The sequence below is a fragment of the Acipenser ruthenus genome, chromosome 16, assembly GCF_902713425.1.
Source record: "Acipenser ruthenus chromosome 16, fAciRut3.2 maternal haplotype, whole genome shotgun sequence".
Classification (NCBI taxonomy): Eukaryota; Metazoa; Chordata; class Actinopteri; order Acipenseriformes; family Acipenseridae; genus Acipenser; species Acipenser ruthenus.
Genome location: NC_081204.1, coordinates 1,263,829 through 1,288,375, shown reverse-complemented (window position 1 = coordinate 1,288,375; position 24,547 = coordinate 1,263,829). Strand labels below are relative to the sequence as shown.

Here is a 24,547-nt window from a genome sequence, read left to right as displayed (position 1 = left end):
CAATTTCATTACCGTGCTAATTGTGTCAGTATTAAATACAAAATAGCACTTCCTCTCCTATTCCGCTTCCTTTTGGTTTCGCCTAACAGATGTGTTTTGTTTCCATAAAAGGAAATGAGGGACGACGGACTGACTGTCAGAAACAAAGGGGGATTTATTTTATAGGATGTGCTATTGTTTTAAAAAAATACCTATAGTTAATAAACTTTTTACAATCTTAAAACAATTAAACAGAGCACATAATTTAAAAAAGATATAGGTTTGCTTATCGCCGTTAAACGCAATTTTCAAAACGGGCAATAAACTACAATTACACCCCTGCTTTTTGGTCCTGTCTCTAGGGAGATACCATTGTCGGACATTGTCTAAGTAGTTTTCATACATTAAGCAAGGGGTCCCAAAATATGCTTCTAAATAAAACGCTTGGCATTTGAATCTGTTAGGAGCATCTGTCATTTTAATATTTAATAATATAACCCTCCCCAACAGCGGTACTGCGATTGTGTCGTTTCCGGTTTGCATAAGTCGGTTTAAAATAAAAGGCACCTACCGTCGGCCCCCGGAGAGAGCAAATGGTACAGTCATTAATGGATGCTGCATTCATGAGGTAATCAATGTGACAATTTATTTTTAATACAGCGATTTATCGATAATAATTGCGCGATGCGAGTGACGACTAGAGGGGGCGCAGTTACGGGCATGCTTTAGAATCGCCATGGCAATTCGTTGAATTAAATAATTCATGTTTTTATTTATATTTTTTCTTAAACGTGAGGCGTTTTGTTTACAGCGGGCACCACAAGGCTCGCTGCACGATACTGACACAGTTGCGCGACTAAGAGATGCAGTTACCATTGACAGTGTCCTGCCGCCGCTTTCATTACCCTGGTGGTGTTGTGTTTGTAATGCTTTTGTCATGTCATTTTACTCGAAGTTCCTGTAGTATTGCAACACATGCGGGCAAGCAACTCGCCGTGCTGTAGATGCCATTTCCAAGCAATTGCTCAAATTACAGCAGCTCAAATCAAGTTTGCTGAACTGCTCACATGGTGAGAATCCGCAAAGAGTTGCTGGGATGGCAATAAGACTCCTGTTGCACAGCATTTTCACCCATTCCAGATTTTGCTACGAGCTTGATTAGCCACAGTGTAGAGGTAACAAGCTCAGGTGCCTCTTATTAAACTCGCAGTAAAAACCAGGAATGGATCAAACTGCAATGCAACGGGAGTCGTGCTTCCATCCCTAGTTGCTATGGGTATAACAGCCAGCCTCCTAGGATGCGTGTGTGCGTGTGTGTGTGTGTGTGTCCCTTCTGACTTGCCTGGGTTTCTCCCCCTCAGAGCTGCTGCTCTGCTCCAGTGAAGATGAGTGAGCTCATGGACTGCCCCCTGCAGTTCCACGACTTCAAGCCAGTGGACCATGGCAAGGTGTGCCCGCGGTACACGGCCGTGTTGGGCCGGTCCGAGGACGATGGCATCGGCATTGAGGAGCTGGATACCATGCAGCTGGAGCTGGAGACACTGCTGTCCTCCGCAAGCAGGAGGCTCCGAGTGCTGGAGGCAGAGACACAGGTGAGGAGGAGGGAGAGACACTGCTGTCCTCCGCAAGCAGGAGGCTCCGAGTGCTGGAGGCAGAGACACAGGTGAGGAGGAGGGAGAGACACTGCTGTCCTCCGCAAGCAGGAGGCTCCGAGTGCTGGAGGCAGAGACACAGGTGAGGAGGAGGGAGAGACACGGCTGCCCTCCGCAAGCAGGAGGCTCCGAGTGCTGGAGGCAGAGACACAGGTGAGGAGGAGGGAGAGACAGGGGGGATAGATGGAGGCAAGAAAAGGAAAATACATTTTCAAGCAAGTTCCAGTTCCAGGTGAGGCGCAGAGAGAAGGTGTTTGTCAGACCTTTTAATCATGTACACGTGTTTAGCTGTTCATTATGCACCTGCCTAGCTAGCAGCAGTGATGATGATGATGATGATGATGATGATGATGATAGTCTAGCAGGTTGGAGGTGAGAGCTATTCAGAGCCCCCGTGTCTGTGTTTCAGATCCTGACGGACTGGCAGGACAAGAAGGGCGATAAGCGCTTCCTGAAGCTGGGCAAGGACGCGGAGCTGGGCACGCCCACCAAGCACGGCAAGCCCAAGAAGCAGCGGCTGGACGGCAAGGGCAGCCACGGGACAGGGCCCGGCCCCGGCAGGCCCAAATCCAAGAACCTGCAGCCCAAGATCCAGGAGTACGAGTTCACAGAGGAGCCACTCGACGCACCGCGCATCCCCAAGAACGACGCCCCCAACAGGTAAGCCCCTGACACTGCAGCCTGCCTCTCATCTCTTTGCACCACCTCTTCCCTGCTCAGAAAATCATCTCTCCCTCTCCCCCTTTTTCACTGTCCCTTTCTCTTCCCCTCCTTCTCACCCTCTTCCCCTCTCCCTTTCTCTCTCTCCTTCCCTCTCTTTGCCTCTCTCCCAGGTTCTGGGCGTCGGTGGAGCCGTACTGCGCTGACATCACCAGCGAGGAGATCCGCGTTCTGGAGGAGCTGCTGAAACCACCCGAGGATGAGGCAGAGTATTACAAGGTGTGGAACAAGACCTTCTATACACCCTCCATCCAGTGCCGTCAGCACCTCTCGCAGTTCCAGGTCTAGCTGGTGTTGCAACACAATGCAAGGAGCTACAGTAACTCTCTCCCCCCTGTTCCAGGTGCCCCTGCTATAGTAACTGTCTCTCCCGTGTTTCAGGTGCCTCCGCTGGGGAAGCACTACTCGATGCGCTGGGCTCAGGAGGACCTGCTGGAGGAGCAGAAGGATGGAGCCCGTGCCGCCGCCGACAGGAAGAAAGGCATACTGGGAGCACTGTCCGAGCTCGACTCCAAGGGTGAGGAGGCATGGGGAGCGCTGGACCCCGAACTCTCAGGCACATTTCTGATTCTCTTTCTTTCCCTAACTCCTTCTCTCCCGCTCTGTCAGACGTGGACTTCATGCTGAAAAAGTCAGAGTCTCAGCACGAGCAGCCAGAGGACGGCACACCCTTCGGCCCCCTGACACAGCGCCTCCTGCAGGCCTTAGTGGAGGTGAGCACCCTGCACTCTACACACTGTACCACAAACCCTGCATCCTACATCCTACACTGCACCACGAACCCTACACCCAGCCCTGCACTGTATAGTACAGGCACGTGATCTGTGGTCTCACGCTGCCCCCTCTCCTCCACCCCCCCCAGGAGAACATTATCTCCCCCATGGAGGACTCCCCCATCCCCGAGGTGTCTGGGAAGGACTTGGGGGCCGATGGGGCCAGCACCTCCCCCCGCAGCCAGGGCAAGGCATTCAGGTAGGGGCCACACCAGGATGTCTGTGCAGTGAATCATTGTCTTTCTGTGCATTGCATCTCCTGCCTCCTCCTCACTCTCACACACTCTGTGTCTCTGTCTGTCTCTCTCAGCGTGCCCCACACAAAGTCCCTGGAGGCGCGGATCAAGGAGGAGCTGGTCTCTCAGGGGCTGCTGGAGTCGGAAGACCGGCCGGCAGAGGACTCGGAGGACGAGGTGCTGGCTGAGCTGCACAAGAGACAGGCGGAGCTGAAAGCACTGAGCGCACACAACCGGGCCAGGAAACAAGAGCTGCTGAGGTGAGAGGAAGGAGGGGAGGGAGAGAGGGGGTCAGAGGGGAAGGAGTTGAGAGGGGAGGGGAAACTGCTGTCTTGACTCTCGCAAGAACTTGACCCAAATTGTGTGGTGTCTCTCTCCATCCCACTGCAGGCTGGGCAGGGAGGAGACGAAGCGTCAGGAGCTGAGGCAGAGGGTGCGCGTCTCCGATAACGAGGTGATGGACGCCTTCCGCAAGATCATGGCGGCGAGACAGAAGAAGCGCACGCCCACCAAGAAGGAGAAGGACCAGGCCTGGAAAGCACTGAAGGAGAGGGAGAGCATCCTGAAACTGCTCGATGGGTAGAGACTCCCTCCCCTACTCCCTACCCACTACCACCTACCATCTACCATTCATAGACTCAACGAGAGAGCATCCTGAAACTGCTCGATGGGTAGAGACTCCCTCCCCTACTCCCTACCCACTACCACCTACCATCTACCATTCATAGACTCAACGAGAGAGCATCCTGAAACTGCTCGATGGGTAGAGACTCCCTCCCCTACTCCCTACCCACTACCACCTACCACCTACCATTCATAGACTCAACAAGAGAGCATCCTGAAACTGCTCGATGGGTAGAGACTCCCTCCCCTACTCCCTACCCACTACCACCTACCACCTACCATTCATAGACTCAACAAGAGAGCATCCTGAAACTGCTCGATGGGTAGAGACTCCCTCCCCTACTCCCTACCTACTACCACCTACCATCTACCATTCATAGACGCAACAAGAGAGCATCCTGAAACTGCTCGATGGGTAGAGACTCCCTCCCCTACTCCCTACCCACTACCACCGACCATCTACCATTCATAGACTCAACAAGAGAGCATCCTGAAACTGCTTGATGGGTAGAGACTCCCTCCCCTACTCCCTACCCACTACCACCGACCATCTACCATTCATAGACTCAACAAGAGAGCATCCTGAAACTGCTTCATGAGTAGAGACTCCCTCCCCTACCACCTACCCACTCCCATTCATAGACTCAGCAAGTGGGTGGGTAGAGACCAGCAGAGACACCCTCCCTTACCCCTTACCCTTCATAGGCTCAGATCCGTAGAGCATCCTCCCAGTGTTTGAAGGGCAGGGAGGGGAGAGGCTACAGACTGATCACTCCACACAGTGAGCAGCTAGCTTTCCCAAGTGCATGGGTTTTTATAATCAACTCAACCCTGTCAATGACTACCCCTGTCTGTTCACCTGGTGTTACTGTTGTGCCATGTAGGGGTCGGCTGAGGAGAGTCTCTTCTGTGACCGAGTGTGAAATCTGACATTTTGTTTTGTTTTTAAACTGAGAGCCTGAAATTGTAATATTTCATCTGTACCAGCAGCTGTGATTTTAACTGAGATGTTTTTGTAAAACCAGGATTGATTTCCAAAAGACCAGTTAAAAAAAAAAAACACATCCTGATGCATAGTGTCCGTGTGCGTGTGCGTGTGCATCGAGGTGCTGCTGCCTTCACGTTGGTTTTGTTTGGGGGGGGTGTGTTTGTTGTAGAAGATTGTTTAACTCTTTACAGGAGTGCTAACCACAAGGCTTTCGATTCTGTAACTTCTCCCTTCAGCCTCATTGCTGCTTCCACATGCATGGAGAGGAAGACGTCGGCGCTGTTATTTTGTTTTGTTAACGTGTTTATTTCATAACAGGAAGATCTTTCAAAATGTCAGAAAAAACTAAATGGCTGCTTCCAGCTCCGGACTAACTTCCTGTGTTGTAGGTCACTTGGTCGGATTGCCGTTTATACTGTTGAAGTGAATTTGACGTAATTTGTTACTTTGCAGAAGGACTTTAATTTTTGCAACATTGTATTTAAAAAAAACAATTCTGATTCCCCCCCCCCCCCCCCCCCTTTAAAAAAAAAAAAAAAAAAAAAAACCTGAAACTGATGAGAGAAGCGGGGACCACTGATAATGTTGTGTTGGCTTATGCTAGCCAAGAATTCTTTTTTTTTTTTTTTTTTAAATTCTGGTTTAACACAAGCTCCAAGCATTGGCTACCTATTTATACTAGTTTCCCCACAGTAAATGCATTGTGTAATAAAGCCCAGGTAAGCTTTGTAAACCCGGTTAAACTATGGCAAATACAGAACCATGGGAAAACCTCACGCACACAGTGGTACCCTTGGAATCCCACTGAATGAATGATCTGTTATCACATGCAAACTGTCAATAAAGGGTTGAAGAAGATGGCCGTTGTTTAATGTGTGGGTTTTTAGTTTTGCGTGTGCTGGAATTGGATCTGTAACTGCACAAGGAGCATTGTCATTGTTTGGTACAGCTCTTCTGAAATATAGAGATTGTTTTTAAATGTAATGACAGCTGTCTGTCACACACTATATTCCAATGTTTCAAATCGCATTGTTCCTGTTAAAAGAAGAAAATGTGAGTTTGGTTTTTTTTGGTTTAAAATGAACATGCAATAAGGTTGAATCCTGTACACTCTGGAGCTTGAAAACGAGGCCAGTGTACAGAAGATGTGCCTGATCACCTCACATCTGAGCTCAGTTATGACTTGTATTACATGGGAGGAGCTGTGATTTACTTCATGCGAACACTGGACTCTGCTTTCTCAAGGATAAAATGAGACAGCCGTGGTGGGGACCAACCAAGACGTAGCTTCACTGTAATATAGGAGCCTTCAGCACTCTTCCTTAAGGTAAAGAGAAACGTAACCACAAGGCTAAACTAAAAAGAGTGCGGGTGACTGCACAATCTCCAGAACGACGGAATGTTGAGAGATATTGTTTAGCGTATAAGATTTCAAGCAGTACGATTTTAATACATGTTGTTATGAGGCTCTCCTGATAGAGTCGCCGTCGCATTTAAACAATTCAACACATTTATATATTACCATGCACATGTTTTGATATGCTTTTATGAAGGGAAACACACTGCGAAGCAAATACATTTTTCCCATACGGTTGTGTGATTTCCACAAAATGGAATCTGACTCTGTAGCAGAACCGAACACGTGTCTGCAGCCTCTCTCTTCCTTCCTGTACGTGTGCTCCCTCGTCATGTGACAGTAGTCTCTGAGTCACTCGGAGCGACTTCAACGCCGTGATGTTTCAGCTGTTTACATCCGTGGAAACAGAAGCGCGCTAAAGTCGAAGCACAGCTGTCAGAGAGACGGAGTGTATTTTGAATTCAAAGGTAAATTCGCATAATAATTGTACAATATCTTGTAAAAATAGATTGACTGAAATAAGCAGTTGTTTTTTTTTTAAGATTTTATCTTGACCGAAATATTTTCTTTATATTGCTGATAAAAACCGTGTTTATAATATTAAATACGGTAAATAATAAAGTGATTAAATAAATAATAATAAACTACAAAGCCTCAAATGATAAAAAAAAAAAAACAAAGATAAAAAAAGAAGTTAAACTTACCTAGGTGTGCTGGTATTGGTAAAATATACTAAACAGGGCAGGTGCAAGGATTTTTGCCGCCGGAGCCAAACGAAATTTTGCCGCCTTAACTTTTCACTCTTTTTTTTAAAATTATTTATATATATCTATCAGGGTTTCCCCTGGGTTCTAAATTTTTGTAGTCACTAGTGACTAATACTTTCTAAAAACATTAGTCACTCCAGATATTCAGTAGTCACTACTGGCGCAAGTCTTCAAGGGTGTTATGAATCCTGTTTTTTTATGTTATACCTTAAATCACTGTATTGACCAAAACAATTATTTAATTAAACCATTTTAATAATGCTCTACAGTTTAAATAAATTGGTAATTTACAGCTGTAAAGTTTTAGAACATTAAAACTCAAGAACCAGATTTTTTTGCCCTGAAAAGCTACACAGACACAGAATGCATTATGAATTACTTATACCATGTATGTCTTTTTACAATAAAAAGAAGAAAAAAACACAGTGTTAGAATATTATATACAACCCATGGAAACAGAGTTTTGCAGTAAGGCTGAAACTTTGCTGCTTGTTTTCTTTTTCTTTTATCGGACGCATGTGAGCTTAGTTTGTTCTTTTTTTTTCTGCTGTTCTGAATCCAAGTCTTCATTTTCTACAACTTGTTGTTCTGTTTGTTCTGTTTCACTCTTGCTGAAAAAACGAGTGGATTTTCTTCTGCGACATTTTACAGTATTGGCTAACAGTTTTGTTTTTTAATTCGCGCGCACAAGTTTACCGCAATCATGTATTTATATTGATGATAAAGTTATAGAAAAGAAGGCAAAGAAAAGTTCACTATCCACGCATCTCTACAGCTGACCTCAATACGAAAACATATTACTGGCATTTTTAAATTATTGGTGACTAAAACGTACAGTACTGATGCTAATTAAAAAATAATAATATGCTTACCTAGTATCAGTGTGATGGATGTCCCTGCTTGTTACCACACAAATCACTGATGGGAAATTGGAGAGCGCTTCAGTCGCAAGACATTTTTGGCGTTTTTAATCTTTGATGGTATTTCGTCTTGATCGCCCTTTGCTAGTAATGTACTAGTATTGAGCAAACAATCCACATTTTTTCACTGGATTGAAAGCTAAAAACTCTTACTACGCTCACACCAGACGTAACGGCTTGTCAAACTAGACCGCATAACAATACTGCGGTTTCTGACTGGCCAAACATTCTGTATTTTGAAATGAACCAATAATACTTAAGTTACAATAAACTTCAATCGAGTCATTGAAACAAATAAATATCGACTTGCAGGCATGAACGCACACAGGAAATAAAATGAGTTAGACTAGGCTTTTAGTTTTTTAAATCCCAGACAGACTGCAGTAACCGCCCAACTGTTTATATTACATTTAAACAACAGGGCTTATTTAAAATGTACATATTTACTATGTAAATTAGTCGTGTGTGCACTGAATGCTCTGTCACTGCACATCAGTCTGGTGTTAGCGACTAAACGTTGATTGATCTTTTTCATTCTTGGCCACCAAGTAAATATTTTGGACAGTTTTCAAAACAATTGTTGCTTTATTTTTACAACACACGTTGGTGTTGTTGATAATATGATAAACGCGTATATCTGCTTCAGGTTAAACGATAGGCGTGTTACACAGAACACTAAATAAAATGTCAAATATACACTATGTACTTCGTTGGTTTTGTGGATTTGCTATATTTTTTTACTTATTTTAATACTGCACATAATTATATAGTTTAGAAAATGCTACTTACCAAAACCGTGACTGCATGGGAACTGTATTACATAATAATTTCCTTTATTCCGATTCGTGGTGTTTTCTCAATGCAAGGTGTATTGTAGGCATATATACAGGGCCGTTTTATCATGCTCGATAGGCCTACTGGCGAAATGGTCAAGAGACAGTTGGTGCTTAACACATACAGAATAATTTTGGCCCTGAATTTTAGCATTTTGGGTCATAGAAATGATACACATATTTTATAACTTTACCGTCGGCTTTTTTTTTTTTTTTTTTTAGGTAATGATGCGTTTTCGGTTCACAAATCTTCTGCACACAGTATTTTTAAGCACAACTATAATAACCTATATTTCAGCAGTCACTGCCGAAGCTGATTACTTATTCTTCCAGAAGTAATGGAATGGTGTAACAGGGATACGAGGTTATATTTGCGCCGGGCCATGTTGTTATTAACAAGCCTGATGTTGCCGTCCAGGCTTTACTGTGAAACTGCCTGTAACCAGGGAGGGTGTGTGAGTGCATTCTACTGGACCGGAGAATAAAACACAGGAGTTTAATTATGAAAACGCAAGTGTAAACAAACAAGTAAAAAAGATCAGCCTGTCGTCAGACATGTCATGGTAATACAAAATGCATTCATTTACTGCGTATCGGTATTGATTGCGTCTGGTCAGGGAAGGGGGACACACGGGCGCGTTAAGAGAATTTCAGCGGGACATTTTTTATTTCAGCGGGGCAATGGCGCGAACACTGCGGATGCAAAGGTTTGAGCGGAACTCTCTGCAATCGTGAAAGCGCAGCAGCAGAAGCTGTCAGCAGCACCTGGTACAGCCTCATAAAGCGGTCTGGGCTACCATGGTAACTGACACGCAACATTAAACTGAGGCGCTGATTGGCTGACTGCATTTACATCATCTACCACGGGATGAGAGCGTTGCAGAGTCAATGAATCGAGAGGCTGAGGCGCTGATTGGCTGACTGCATTTACATCATCTACCACGGGATGAGAGCGTTGCAGAGTCAATGAATCGAGAGGCTGAGGCGCTGATTGGCTGACTGCATTTACATCATCTACCACGGGATGAGAGCGTTGCAGAGTCAATGAATCGAGAGGCTGAGGCGCTGATTGGCTGACTGCATTTACATCATCTACCACGGGATGAGAGCGTTGCAGAGTCAATGAATCGAGAGGCTGAGGCGCTGATTGGCTGACTGCATTTACATCATCTACCACGGGATGAGAGCGTTGCAGAGTCAATGAATCGAGAGGCTGAGGCGCTGATTGGCTGACTGCATTTACATCATCTACCACGGGATGAGAGCGTTGCAGAGTCAATGAATCGAGAGGCTGAGGCGCTGATTGGCTGACTGCATTTACATCATCTACCACGGGATGAGAGCGTTGCAGAGTCAATGAATCGAGAGGCTGAGGCGCTGATGGTTTAGCGATCCCTTCTTTTGAAGAAAGAGACGTCGTGTGTGATTTTAACAAAGGGGATTTTTTTTATAGTACAAACAGAAACGATCGTCACTAGTGACGATTCCACAATTTTTTTTGTCGTCACTTTCAAAAAACATTCGCAAATTACGAGAGTGACGAGCGACAGCGAAACCCCTGATATCTATCTATATCTATATCTATATATATATATATATATCAACGTATAAACAAATTATTGTACACCAGATTTTGTTTTATGTTTTTATTTTTTTAACATCCTCACAAAATTATATACAACTGTATACAATCATCACTGGTTACAAACGGTTGTGACATCTCCTGTCAGCTCTACAATGACAATATTTATGATCAGTGGACTCTAGTACCACCATGCCTGAGCTTAGAGTTATAAATAGCAATTGATCCAGGATACGCAGGTTACTTCAGGCACATCGTATTTTCATTGTACCTTGTTTGTACAGCACCCGTATTGCCTTCTTTAACTACAATAAGACTGGTATCTAACGTGTAGGTTAGTGATCATATAATCGTGCACAGCAAATCCTCGGCTACTTTTTTTTTCTATCGGCAGATCCTTGATTTAAGAATTAATTTTAAAGAATTACAGAATCTTTACCGATGTGCTGGGCACCGATGAAGCGATCTCTTTTCCTTGTTGTGTCACGGCAATAATAAGCCCTGCGGAAATCAAATTTCTTTTTCTGCGCCTTTAAGCGGTGTTGCCAATTTAGCGAATTTCTCCCCAAATCTAGTGACTTTAAGGGCTGACTTGGAGAGGTTTGTTATCAAAAGCAACTCGCTACAAATCTAGCGCTTTCCAGGACAGTCATCGGAGATCTTCAGAGAAACGTTTTGATTATCCTGTAGTGGCAACGTCCTTTTATAAGAATCATTGTCAGGGTTCCCATTGGAGACCAGCTTTCGCGTGACACCGCACCGGCAGGATCACCCCGATTATGCCCCCCCCCCCCCCAGAATATGCCACCCCAGATTTCGGACTACACCGCTGCTCATGATATGGTTCCGTAACATCAGCAATACGTTTTGCAGAACAAGAAACAGTGATCTAAGATGTTGTACATTTTACGAGTAAAGAAATGTGAAGTATAAAATGTGATTATGTAGCGTTCTTGCCGCCCCTGATGCTAACTCGTCTCGGATCGTGTGTCTGCAGCAGAGCTCTGAGCGTGTTTCTGGGATGTGTGGCCGCACGGCGTGCACGCTGGCCCCGGTCGAGGTGAGCAGCGCCTGTGCTTATCGTGACCGGCACGGCAGGATCAGACGCCCGGCCTGGAGGGACAGAGACCAAGACAAGTACAGGCCTTCCTACAACAAGAACCCGCAGAGCAACAGCCCTGTGCTGGTCTCTCGCAGGCACTTCAGCAAGGTAGCATTCAGCCCTCGCTCCGCACTGAAAGGGTAACACGCGGGAAGGGGATTGTCAGACTTGCACTATTGTTCAGGTGCCTACAGTGTGTGTAGATCGTCATGTACAAATGATATGAAGTGAAGCAGACGGCTCTGTGTCCCTGCAGTGTTGGGAGATGGGTTTCATAGTAGCTGCTTATTCAAAGTGTTTCCATGCACACAGTCAATACTGTACACTTCCGGACAGTTAGAGTCTGATCATTTAGGGAGCTAAACAGAGTCTAACACCAACTTGTACATCTTTTCTGTGGCTCTGTGTCTTTCTCTTTGGGTCTCTGTGTGTCTCTCACTCTGTGGGTCTCTGTGTGTGGGTCTCTGTGTGTCTCTCACTCTGTGTGTCTCTGTGTCTTTCTCTTTGGGTCTCTCTGTGTCTCTCACTCTGTGTGTCTCTGTGTTTTTCTCTCTGGGTCTCTCACTCTGTGTCTTTCTCTTTGGGTCTTTGTGTGTCTCTCACTCTGTGGGTCTCTGTGTGTGGGTCTCTGTGTGTCTCTCACTCTGTGTGTCTGTGTCTCTCACTCTGTGTGTCTCTGTGTCTTTCTCTCTGGGTCTCTCACTCTGTGTCTTTCTCTTTGGGTCTCTGTGTGTCTCTCACTCTCTGTGACTCTGTGTATTACTCTGTCTCTCTGTGTGTTTCTCTCGGTGCCTCTGTGTTTCTCTGTGCAGGATGCTGCGAGTGAGGAGCGTGTGATCGCAGCCATGCGCTGGGGCCTCGTCCCGTCCTGGTTCCGGGAGAGCGACCCCTCGAAGATGCAGTACAGCACCAGCAACTGCCGCAGCGACGGGATGATGCAGAAAAAGTCCTACAAGGTGAGGAGGCAGCGGGATGTTATTGTCAGATACTTGTCAGTCCACGCTTGTTTTGCAACGCTACTGAACCCTTGCGTTTAAATATTATTTTAGTGAATGCAGTGAGCCGGTCTCTGTCTGTCTGTCTGTCTGCCCAGGACCCTCTGTTAAGGGGGAAGCGCTGTGTGATCCTAGCCGACGGCTTCTATGAGTGGAAGAGGCAGGACAAGGAGAAGCAGCCCTACTTCATCTACTTCCCCCAAGCCAAGAGGGACGAGGAGGAGCTGCTGGTAAGCCGTCCGAAGAATGACAAAAACAAAAAAGCTACAGCCAGCAGAATGGGTAAAATATAGCTAGAGATGAAGACCTGTAGATGTTAAGAGCGCAGGGGGTAGAATGCACTGACTGGTCATGAAAGCTACGTCCCCAGTGTGTGTGCTTCCTCTCTGCCCCCTGTCCCTGCAGGGTGTGGAGGGAGAGGACTCTGAGGAGTGGAGGGGCTGGAGGCTGCTCACAATGGCCGGCCTGTTCGATTGCTGGACCCCCCCAGGGGGAGGGGAGCCCCTGTACACCTACACCATCATCACTGTGGAGGCCTCCAGGGCAATGGACTGGGTGCACGACAGGTGAGCAGGGATTCAAGTAAAAACTCAACATCATCAGGGTTTGTACTAATAATAGATTTGAAGATTTCCTACTGTATAGGAGATTAACTCTAATATAAAATCACAAGCTTTCAAAGACCTTAAAAGTCACCACTTCAGCTGGTGTAAGTGGAAATTATAACTGGCCCAGCAGTCAAAGTGAGCAGGGTTAGCTGTATAGTCCAGCAGTCACAGTGAGCAGGGTTAGCTGTATAGTCCAGCAGTCACAGTGAGCAGGGTTAGCTGTACAGTCCAGTCACAGTGAGCAGGGTTAGCTGTATAGTCCAGTCACAGTGAGCAGGGTTAGCTGTATAGTCCAGTCACAGTGAGCAGGGTTAGCTGTATAGTCCAGCAGTCACAGTGAGCAGGGTTAGCTGTATAGTCCAGCAGTCACAGTGAGCAGGGTTAGCTGTATAGTCCAGCAGTCACAGTGAGCAGGGTTAGCTGTATAGTCCAGTCACAGTGAGCAGGGTTAGCTGTTCTCTCGTCCCGTTTGCAGAATGCCTGCCATCCTGGATGGGGAGGAGGCAGTCAGACAGTGGCTGGATTTCGGAGCGGTCAAATCCCTTGAGGCGATCAAGCTCATTCACCCCATTGAAGCCCTCTGCCTTCACCCGGTCTCCAGCATCGTCAACAACTGCAGAAACAACACCCCAGAGTGCATCCAGCCCATTGAACTGGGGGTGAGGAAGGTAAGCCATCTCCTGCACTCTCCCGTTGAACTGGGGGTGAGGAAGCTACATCACCTCATCATCTCTACATCATTTAACATGTTTGCACTATGCTTTGTCTACATGTACAGTGTTTAACATGTTTGCACTATGCTTTGTCTACATGTACAATGTTTCTTTCAGGTGAGAAATGTCTTTAAGCAAAGAGGAACAAATTCATATCATTTTATTTATGTATTTTGAACAGTCACAATATGTCTAATGTAGTGTACCTGCTTGCAAATATTTGTATTAGTTTGGAACCACTAGAGAGTGATTGTCGCTCACAACAGTAATTCCATGCATCTTAACCTTTTTCTGCACTTGCAATGGCTACATCGGTCTGAAACGCGCAGATTTGAATGAAACACACGCGACAGCACATTTTCATTTTGTTCCCCACAGGAAGCAAAGCCGTCCGCCAGCAGTAAAATGATGCTGAACTGGTTGAAAACGGAGTCTCCCAAGAAGGAAGGAGACGCCCCAGAGTCTCCGGAGCGTCCACCTAAAAAGCAGCAGGAAGGGGGAGCGAAGAGGGGCAGCGAGGGGCTGATGCAAGCCTGGCTCAGGAAAGCAGAGAGCTGTGAGCCTGCAAAGAAACCACGAACACACTGACACAGTGCTTGAGCTGTGTGAGCCAGCGCTGGGACCCTGTCTCGGTGTGCTAGAGGACTGTTCTGTCAAAGAGATCTTGGCATCTCAGTGATTAAAGGTTGCACTATCCAGTAACCAGAGCAGTAAATACATGGTATACTTTTATTTCTACTGAATCTGTTAATTACATCGTTAAATGCGTAACTTTTGTTTATGTAAAGCGATACATGGTGTATATTTCACGCATCTACTGTTTGTCAAGACCAGGCTGACTGTAACCTGTTTAAATTTCATTGACAAGGTAGGTCTCATGAAGTCCGTTTCACTTTGTACTCCTTGTCAAAGTGTTGTCAGTTATGACCACTCAATAAAACTGAGCATAAGTTACACTCCTAGTTTGTCTTCCTTGGTCAGTACTTGTAGAACTCTGTTTTAGTTAATAGAAGACGTAGGAGTGGAAATCAGACTCCTATTACATAGCACTTTCACCCAGTCCATGCTTTAAGAAGTTTGTTAAGAGCATTGGTGAGCACATCTTTAAGGGTTATCAGTTTTACTCCTGGATCAAACCGCAGTTAAACTCCAGAGCTCTCGTAGTGTTGTAAGGCAGCACTGGTTCAGTGGTCCCGCCCCAGAACGATTGCATCATGCAGAACGGAGAGACTCTGGAATGGAGAACAGTGATGACCCTGAATGGCCATTGAAAGCCAGCCAATGGCACTTGCGGTGGGAACATGTTTTATTGCCAAGTGTTGGTGGGATTTACATAACACTCCTGAGCTCTGAGGCAGGCAGACAGCCAGGCAGACAACCAGGCACCATGAGAGCTTCACCTGGCAGTCCAGTCATTGGGGAAAAGAGGAGAGGAGAGGGAGGGGGAGACTGAAAGACTGCAGAGCGTGTTATATATACATATATATATGTAGGTGTAACGGGCAGTGTTGTGTGGTGTACTGCCGTTGGGGATTCTGTCCCCTGTTGGTAAGATGAGGTGAGGTTATAACCTCCAATGCAGACAAGCCTGGCAAGGGACTAATTCCTGAATCATCTTTAAATCTGCAGTTTTTGGTTTTGGATGCAAATGACTGATTTGCCACCCAAGCCCCTGCTAGCAGCTCTGTGCCAGTCTGCTGGCCTGGTGGCTGAAGCACACTTCAACAGGGCGATGCAGCTTGTATATATTACTCCATTTTTTAATAGTGATGTGGCAGGTTTGCACAAAAGTATGTGCAACATATTGTAGGTATTTACAAAAAAAGGAAAAATGAACAGCTGTATTACAGTAAAGAATGTTAATTACGTTTGCATAAAACACGTTAAATAAAAAGAGAGAGAGGATTCAGAAACAGTGCACACACAGCTCTGTATCCCAGGAGAATCGGGATCCAGCAGGATACTCATCAATCACTAGAAATGCTCAAAGAAGAAAAGTTATTGATAAACTGGAAACTCACTAGTTTAGTAATTAGCCTCAACATTTCGGCTTCCGTTCATCAGATAGAATGGCAGCTGAGTAGACTGATGCGTTCTCAATACAATATAAATAATATTATTGTATACCTTAAATAATGCTCTTCTTCATCCGCGTCGTTTCTGTAAATGTTTCCAGCTGCTTTAGAGAAGCTGTGAAATGGAGAAACCTCATTTTCTTTTTCTACATATGCAAATGATTTGCGTGCGCGTCAGAAAAAATATCTATGAATATGCAAATGAAGTATCTGGAGTCTCACCAATCAGAGAGCGAGGGTTTGGAGACTCGTCCAATCCCTGCAGAGCAAGCCGCCGCGCCAGACAGTCCTGTGCCGAGTTTATTTCCTAAGCGCTGACGCAGCCGAGCAGCTGTTGTCACTGCGGATTCAGAATCTCTGCGGAGAATCGCAAAGCGTGGACTGGATACGGTTTATAATTTCACTGCGAGCGAGTGGAAGAAAACTTTGTCACAGCATAAAAGTGCACCTTCAAAAGCAGGAGGTGAGTCTGTACCTTCGTTTAGGCTGTGTCAAAACCATAAATGACTTGTTATATTTTTTTATAACGTTTTTTATTCCTTCATACTTATTCCTTCATAAACTACTCTCTCTCTCTCTCTCTCTCTCTCTCTCTCTCTTTTTAAATAAAAGCTCACAAACAATGTCTGGAAGAGGTAAAGCTGGAGGTAAAGCGAGGGCCAAAGCCAAGTCTCGTTCCTCCAGGGCAGGACTGCAGTTTCCCGTGGGTCGAGTGCATCGCCTGCTGAGGAAAGGCAATTACGCGGAGAGGGTGGGGGCCGGCGCGCCCGTCTATCTGGCCGCGGTTCTGGAGTACCTGTCGGCTGAAATCCTGGAGCTGGCCGGGAACGCCGCCCGGGACAACAAGAAAACCAGAATCATCCCGCGTCACCTGCAGCTGGCCATCAGAAACGACGAGGAGCTCAACAAGCTGCTAGGAGGTGTGACCATCGCGCAGGGGGGAGTCCTGCCCAATATACAAGCCGTCCTGCTTCCCAAGAAAACACACACCTCCAAGAAATAATCCCGGACCCGACCACCAGCAGCCCCAGCCCAGACACTTCCACTGCAGCTATTACTGCTGCTAGGAGAAATAGCATCTTACTAAATAATTAACAAGGCAAAGTTATCAAAAGAAGGAAAATGTGTGCTTTTTCAGCACTTCAGTTTTAGATTTTATTTGCAACACACACACTATGCTCTTTGCTTTTATGTTTGTATTTTGAATTATTATTATGGCAATATATATTTTATTTAAAAACATGGCAAATGCATAACCAGGGCAACACTGCAAACACCGTTCTAAGAGACGGGATCTGCAGAGTCATACAATTGTATTTCATTCTCAGTGTTTAGACAAAAAAAAGTACCTTAAGCAAAAAGCTATCTGGTTTGAAGTCCAGTTAGCTTATTGTTTTCTTTCTGCTGCTTATTAAAATGTGTTGGAAACGACAATGCATACAAAAGAATTGAACAGACAGGACCAGGAGCTAGACAAAGCGCCTCGCGGGCCTCGCTTCAGAAATCTGTTTCTGTTGCAGGAGGTGACATCCAGTCTTCTGCGTTGGGCTTTGGTTTACAGAAATGTTACAGCGTGTGAAATGTACTGTATGTACTGTGATCAGGTTTGATGAGACATTGGAGATGCTGCCCAAAATAATGACACATGGCTTCAAAATAAAACCAAACCCGAGTCTGCAGAAATCCATGTCAGAGTCATCAAGAGTTTGCGTGAATTCAATATGCAGCTTGCTTTGCATGTTTGGAGACGGATAGACCTTCAGACTCTGTGACCGCAAAACTGACCGGGTCTCTTAAGGGTCTTCACTGCTGGGTTGTCCATGTAGACAGCCTCTACAAAGAGTCTGTGAAATGGTCTGGTTCATATTTAATATGTGGCTGCATTCACACAGCATTTACCACCATGCTAAATTTGCACTTTCTGTTGTGTGAAGTGAAACTCAAACTGCTATGGAGGCCCCATTCTGAAGGATTCAAATAATTGTACCATTTTTAACTAGCAGGAAAGTAATAAGAATTGAATTGCACCTTCCTGCAGCTTTGCTGATTCTTGCTAACCTGGCCTACGTTAATGAGTTGGGTTTGTAAAACACTTCACTGCATGGATGCTTTACCCAGGATGGAAAGTATCATTCAAGTTGATTAAAGACTTCATTCAGGCTAGAGATTTATATTTCCCTAAACTTTCCCCGGACCGAGAATTGTGAGGCTACTGGCAACACCTGTAGTCCACACAGCAACCGCCTGGAGTGTCCCCCAAATTACCAGAACGTTTCCTTGCTTTCATCCCTTAATATCGAAAAACAAACCTCTAATTATATCCTTGGTAATGCACTGATTACACATTCAACTCAGCCAAAAAAAAAAACATGAAAATGTTGATCAAAAGTGATTCCTGAAAATGCACTTTTGGATTGCATAAAACTAGGATTAAAAAAAAAAATGTTTTGTGATTTATTTGGAATGTAGTTTCATAAAAACCCTTTCTTTATTCCTGGCCAATTTGCAGTTTGCACAATTCTGTAAGAACATTTTACTAATGCCCTTTATCAACATTAAAGCTGTTTAATTTTTTAAACTGTATTTACTCCTCAGTAAATGTGAATTGTACAGTGCACGGCGTGTAAGAAAGTCATATTTTTAATTAGTTAAATACCCCCCCCCCCCCCCCAATAACCACACCTTTTAATTTGTATTTTCTTAGTATATCGTTTATTGAGCAACGCATGTACACTCTTCATAATGTGACAAAGGATGACTTGGAGCAAAACTTTAACAAATTATAATTTATTCATTCTACCTTCTTTTGGTCCACAAAATTATCCAAACAAACATTAATAATATTTATGCAACTAACGCGCTGCGTTTTTGCAAGGCAGTGCAGAGCGATGAGACTGCAGTACCTTGGTCACAGGTAAACTGTATCTGTATCAGGAACAAGCTGAACGCCGCGCTATTGGCTGAGCCGCGCTGTTCTGCCAATAAAACGGCAGGGGGGCGGTGCCTCCCCCGTTTAAAATAATACCACAAAAACCAACCCACAGGACCCCCCAAATAAGGGCGTTTCGGGCGCTTTCAAAACCTGCATATACAGATTACCCGTCTGCAAAAACACCATCACCAATACTAACAGCGAAAAGCAGTCATCCAAAAACATGGGGAATATCAACAACCATTAATCACAACGCTGATCTGGCGATGAAGAATGAATACAATTGGGTTCAATAGACAGAATCGTCATTATTATTATTAATATATATTTTTTCAATTACACGTTAATCGGATTACTTCTTTCACAATATAAACGTGACTTAATGGCACATCTAATAAACAAGAACAAAAAACACCCTCAACACGCAGCGTTGTTTTTTTGTAATAAAGAAAAAAAAAATACACGGCATTAAATGCAAAGAATTAAAAGCAGCGCCAGGCGCATTTCAACGTGTCCATTATTATTATTATTATTATTATTATTATTTATACAACATAACAAAATAAAGGTTTTACAAAAATAAAAGCGGCTCTCCAGCTTCGCGCAGTCTCTTTTTCGTGGGTGTGTTCGTCGTTTCCTCACGCTTTCTTCGCCTTGGGTACTTTCGGGACGCTGGGCTTCGCAGATTTCTTCGCCTTCTTCACTTTCTTGGCTGCGCTGCCGCTGCTCGCCTTGGCTTTCTTGGGCTTGGCGACGGCGGAGGAGGCGCCAGCTTTGGCCGCCTTCTTCTTTGCTCCCGCCGGGCTGGCTTTGGGCTTCTTGTCCTTCTTGAGCGGAGTCTTCTTCGCTTTGCCTTTCTTCTCGGCTGGCTGCTGCTTCTTGGCCGCCGCGGCTGTCTTGGACGGCGCGCCGCTGGACCCCTTCTTATTCAGCGCGTCGAGCTTCTTCTTGTTCAGCCTGAAGGAGCCGTTCGCCCCGGTGCCCTTCACCTGGATCAGGGAGTCGTTCTGCACCAGCGCCTTGATGGAGTATTTCAGGTAGGTTCTCCCGTTCTGCTGGTCGAACCAGGGCGTCTTTTTGGCCTCGTTGTAGATCTTCGCCAGGGATGAGCTCCTCTCTCCCAGTTTTTTCAGCGCCTCCACCACCAGGACGCTGTACTTGCCCGGCTGAGTCTTCTTCTTGCCGGATTTCTTTTTCTTGGCCGGAGAAGAAGCGGACGATGCGGGCTTGGACTTGGGTTTCTTGCCCGCCCCCGCTGCCCTGGACACTGCCTTCTTCTCTGGCGCAGCCGGAGCCTCTTCGGCTGCCGCGGCTGGCACGGTTTCTTGCAGCTCGGCAGACATGGCTCTTTCAAACCGCAACAGTGAATTGATGAGAAAGCAGTACGCAAGGCAGGCGCGCAGTCTGTGCGGGGCGCTCTGGCGAGGCGTGCGCGTTTCTCTCTCAGTCTCTTGCGCTCCGTTTCTCTCTCAGTCTCTTGCGCTCCGTTTCTCTCTCAGTCTCTTGCGCTCCGTTTCTCTCTCAGTCTCTTGCGCTCCGTTTCTCTCTCAGTCTCTTGCGCTCCGTTTCTCTCTCAGTCTCTTGCGCTTCGTTTCTCTCTCAGTCTCTTGCGCTTCGTTTCTCTCTCAGTCTCTTGCGCTCCGTTTCTCTCTCAGTCTCTTGCGCTCCGTTTCTCTCTCAGTCTCTTGCGCTCCGTTTCTCTCTCAGTCTCTTGCGCTCCGTTTCTCTCTCAGTCTCTTGCGCTCCGTTTCTCTCTCAGTCTCTTGCGCTCCGTTTCTCTCTCAGTCTCTTGCGCTTCGTTTCTCTCTCAGTCTCTTGCGCTCCGTTTCTCTCTCAGTCTCTTGCGCTTCGTTTCTCTCTCAGTCTCTTGCGCTCCGTTTCTCTCTCAGTCTCTTGCGCTCCGTTTCTCTCTCAGTCTCTTGCGCTCCGTTTCTCTCTCAGTCTCTTGCGCTTCGTTTCTCTCTCAGTCTCTTGCGCTCCGTTTCTCTCTCAGTCTCTTGCGCTCCGTTTCTCTCGGTGATTTTTTTGCAGCTGGGATCTCGCTGCGCGTCAGCTGACTTTGAAAGAGAGGCGCGGACGTGAATGAGAACAACAACAGCAGCTGCCACACTTTGCATTAAACTGTGTTTGTATGCTCGCCTTCAAAACGCGTTTTCTCCGAAAAAAATCGCCGCCGGACCGTCCCAACCCCCCAGAGGACAAGTACAAGCGTCCTTCCTCACGACCCTGTCTTTAAAAAAGCCAGCTTGGTCACGGGGAAAAGGGAAACGGCGGAACTAAACTGTGCACCCCATGCTGGAAGCGATGGAAAGGCTGGGGGGAGTGACTTGAAGGCTTAACTGCAAACGCCTCGATTGACCCCCAGATAAAAAACAGGTACGGGTCGAAAGAGGAGAGGACGGCCTTTCGATCCATGCCCGCCTTGGCGTTAATTACCCCGCCGTTTAAAAACTACCCCGCGTTTAATTTGTTTTAACTAACACAGTAGACGCCCTCACGTGGTCACCCGCAGCAATGAGAGATGTTTTTAAAGTTGTAATCGCCAGGGTCACGCCTCGTCTAAATTTAAAAATAAATAAATACAGAAAATAATCGCGACTGCTGCCGTTTCACACTTTTTAAATAACCCCAATGCGTTACATAACCATATTAGGTAAGCACACACTCGTGAGAATAATAACAATAATGGAACCTTACAAATAGCTTTATTATTGAACCCTGGTGTGTTATGTTTGCTCGATGAATAACCTACTACGAGCATATTGGCTTGCTGCTCAAATAAAAATAATATTGCTATAGATAGATAGGTAGATATGACGTAACCAGCTATTGCTGCTGTAGTTCAGTTGTGAAACAGTATTTATTTGTTCGGTAAAGAAAGATTAAATGTATGTACCTAAAACGAAAGTACAAAGCAATTATAGGAAATATACACTGAGCCCCGTTTAAAAGCTGTGTTTTAAATACATACAAATCGATATATTTGTCATTGTTCCTACGCGGTGCGGTAGAACATGCTGTTGGTTTAACTGGTGGGTTCAGACAGTGATTTGCAAACTCACTCGTGTTCTATACTGTAGTACGCGCTGTGCTGTATCATATCACTGGGCACTGGGGTGTTTGGGACGCCACGTTATTCTTAATACTAGTTATAGAACACAAAACAGCGATCACGCTTTTATTATATGTTCTTGTAGTTTAGTTTAAAATCCTCTGAAGCCGCATACAATAATGCTCTTCCCGTTAGCAAGCTGTCGAGTTATATACACAGCAACGACGATGACGTTACACATTAGTTGTACCTGTCACTGCTTCATAAAAAAAAAATATAAATAAAGTATTTTTGATTCACTTCTTTCCTTTTTTTCAGAAAAAACAATGATGTTCGATTAGATGCGGGCTTATCACCGTGAGCAGGCGCGGTGCATTTTTCAAATCGCTCAATGGAAGGGCACGTCGTCATCACCATCATCGCTTTTAATGTGGAAATACTGTAAATGAAAATATGAAGTGGTTTTAATTGTGTCCACTAGAGGGCGATCCTGCTAGGACATTTTTTTAATGTTGCAGGTTTGAAGCTGGCCTGGGGCCTTACTAATAATAATAATAATAATAATAATAATAATAATAATAATAAGTGTCCTTACTCGGCTAGGTGCTTCCATGCGACTTGTGTTCACGCTTCAATTTTTGCCTTTTTATTTTCATTCTGAAGTGAGCACTTGAGTTCAAGGTGCAGCCACTTGCAAGCTGGGTTGCCTAGCGACGCCAAGACAGTGCTCTGTATCTTAACCACCCATGTTATTCATGTTTACTGTGCCGTGGCTGCTTCAAATTAGTCATCAAGGAAGGAATGGAGACACGGCTGGAGCTATTTTAATATTCATATTCAGAATATGAAACATTAGTGACAAAACCCTTTTAAACAAGCTGCACTGTCCCACATTGGCTAGAGAGATTTGTTTGGCCAGACTTTTGCTTTTAGGACCTTTCACTACCTGTCAATCATCACGTAGTCATTGGATACCTTTCACTACCGGTCAATCATCACGTAGTCATTGGATACCTTTCACTACCTGTCAATCATCACGTAGTCATTGGATACCTTTCAGTCATCACGTAGTCATTGGATACCTTTCACTACCTGTCAATCATCACGTAGTCATTGGATACCTTTCACTACCTGTCAATCATCACGTACTCATGGGGATACATTTTTACAGATGAAAGTGGGTTTGGGAAGACATCCAATCTAGATGATTTGTTCCCTGATGTGTGTGTGTGGGTGTGTGTGTGTGTAACAGGCGAGTCAGTATCTGGTGGAGCCGAGGCAGGCAGTGGTGTGCGTGATGCTCTGCATTATGGATTCTGTTAGTGAGATGAGGTTAAACACTCTGGAGCCTGGCTGTTTGGCACAGAGGTTCAGACGCTGAATTGCCAGCTGATGCCCGGCCTGCACCCTGTTGCGCGAGCAGCGCGCTTCCTTGAGGCAGGGGAACAGTGGACCTGCCCCGACCCAAACCACAGTCCCCCAGAGACTCAGCAGCCTGTAACCACAGGAGGCTGTACGTGTGAATCTGGAAAGTACATGGAACCCCACAGCAGGGGCGCTGGTCTTCCCCCTTTGCTCCTTTGGGACAAGCTTGGGGCTGTTTCTATAAAGCTGCAGGATCCTACAAGCATGAAGCATGCGATTCACTGTGCTCCCTGGAGCATGTTACATTCTGCACAGCATGCAACCACCGCGTAACATTCACAGCCTATACTGTATCACCAGTGTTTGTACTGAGATTCACTGTGCTCCCTGGAGACACTGCCACTTAGTGGGTTACAATGTGTGTGTGTGTATATATATATATATGGCCCACATGTTATTCTAAAACAGTGTTTTACACCACACCTTTTGCATCCATAACAAAAACCTAAAATCGCTTTACATATTTAAGGATATCATCTGCTGCATAAGGTGATAACTCTTCAATGCATTTTGCTTCCTGATATGTAAAAAGGTGGCCAGGGGGAGGAAGCTTGCATCCCGGCAGTGAAAATTCCCCTTCGTGGAACGTAAGCAAAGAGGTTCTGCTTGCTGATGAATTCAGGGTAATGCAATGAACAGAAAACAACGTATATTTCACAGTAAAACTCTTCGGAGAATGAAGACTGGCTAAACAACATTTTTTATGTACAGAGCTCCTGAATTCTGTGAGCGGTAACCACTGGATATTTGAAATGCACCCTCAACGCATTAACTGCAATGTTTGATTTGTAATTACTTATTTGTTCAACGTCTGTGTAATCACAGACTGATGAGAAATGTGTGTGAGAATCAACAATGGAAAATGTGTCTACATTTTTGCTCCAGAGTCCCTCTTGAAAAAAAATCTGGCTGTGCCTGCTTAAAGAGGGTTTACTGGTGTGTGTAAATAAATAAATAAATAAATAAATAAATAAAATCATCAACTACACTGAAACAAAATACAAATGCGCCCTCTTGTGGCAGCTACCAAGAACTGCACAATTATGGGCTTGTCCAGGTTTGCTGTTTTGGTTTGTAGTAACAAACACGAGTATTAAAAACACTAAGCAGATTTAATTCAGACCATTTCATTGCAGTTACCATATACTGTACAAATTAATAACAATTAGACTTTTATAGCATCCTTCATAGGCAGACACCCCAGGACACTACAA

The 24,547-nt window shown here is 45.3% G+C and overlaps 4 protein-coding genes across 7 annotated transcripts; 3 read left to right on the top strand and 1 right to left on the bottom strand.

Annotated features, from left to right (window-relative positions):
- Nucleotides 1-201: 201 nt before the first annotated feature.
- Nucleotides 202-5,830, top strand: LOC117412423 (transcriptional adapter 3). The gene is made up of 9 exons (XM_034020845.3): nt 202-607; nt 1,341-1,571; nt 2,041-2,291; nt 2,465-2,570; nt 2,733-2,868; nt 2,961-3,064; nt 3,214-3,323; nt 3,435-3,620; nt 3,751-5,830. The coding sequence occupies exons 2-9, from the start codon at nt 1,365-1,367 to the stop codon at nt 3,941-3,943; spliced, it is 1,293 nt and encodes a 430-aa protein (XP_033876736.2). The 5' UTR covers nt 202-607; nt 1,341-1,364; the 3' UTR covers nt 3,944-5,830.
- A 310-nt stretch (nt 5,831-6,140) lies between these two features.
- LOC131697689 (abasic site processing protein HMCES-like) lies at nt 6,141-14,805 on the top strand. Of its 4 annotated transcripts, none has more exons than XM_058988302.1 (7): nt 6,141-6,299; nt 11,429-11,641; nt 12,346-12,489; nt 12,627-12,758; nt 12,934-13,094; nt 13,612-13,804; nt 14,228-14,805. In XM_058988302.1, the coding sequence occupies exons 2-7, from the start codon at nt 11,453-11,455 to the stop codon at nt 14,435-14,437; spliced, it is 1,029 nt and encodes a 342-aa protein (XP_058844285.1). In that variant the 5' UTR covers nt 6,141-6,299; nt 11,429-11,452; the 3' UTR covers nt 14,438-14,805. The 4 variants fall into 4 exon arrangements, with proteins under 4 accessions (XP_058844285.1, XP_058844287.1, XP_058844286.1 ...); XM_058988304.1 differs by having other exon boundaries at nt 6,143-6,299; nt 11,432-11,641; XM_058988303.1 differs by lacking the exon at nt 6,141-6,299 and adding an exon at nt 6,338-6,796 and having other exon boundaries at nt 11,432-11,641.
- Nucleotides 14,806-16,229: 1,424 nt separating this feature from the next.
- LOC117411972 (histone H2A type 2-B-like) lies at nt 16,230-17,800 on the top strand. The gene is made up of 2 exons (XM_034019870.3): nt 16,230-16,387; nt 16,537-17,800. Exon 2 carries the CDS (start codon nt 16,547-16,549, stop codon nt 16,925-16,927), a length of 381 nt encoding a protein of 126 aa, XP_033875761.1. The 5' UTR covers nt 16,230-16,387; nt 16,537-16,546; the 3' UTR covers nt 16,928-17,800.
- A 1,344-nt stretch (nt 17,801-19,144) lies between these two features.
- Nucleotides 19,145-20,904, bottom strand: LOC131697688 (histone H1.10-like). Its single transcript, XM_058988294.1, has one exon. It carries the CDS (start codon nt 20,197-20,199, stop codon nt 19,495-19,497), a length of 705 nt encoding a protein of 234 aa, XP_058844277.1. The 5' UTR covers nt 20,200-20,904; the 3' UTR covers nt 19,145-19,494.
- Nucleotides 20,905-24,547: the final 3,643 nt, after the last annotated feature.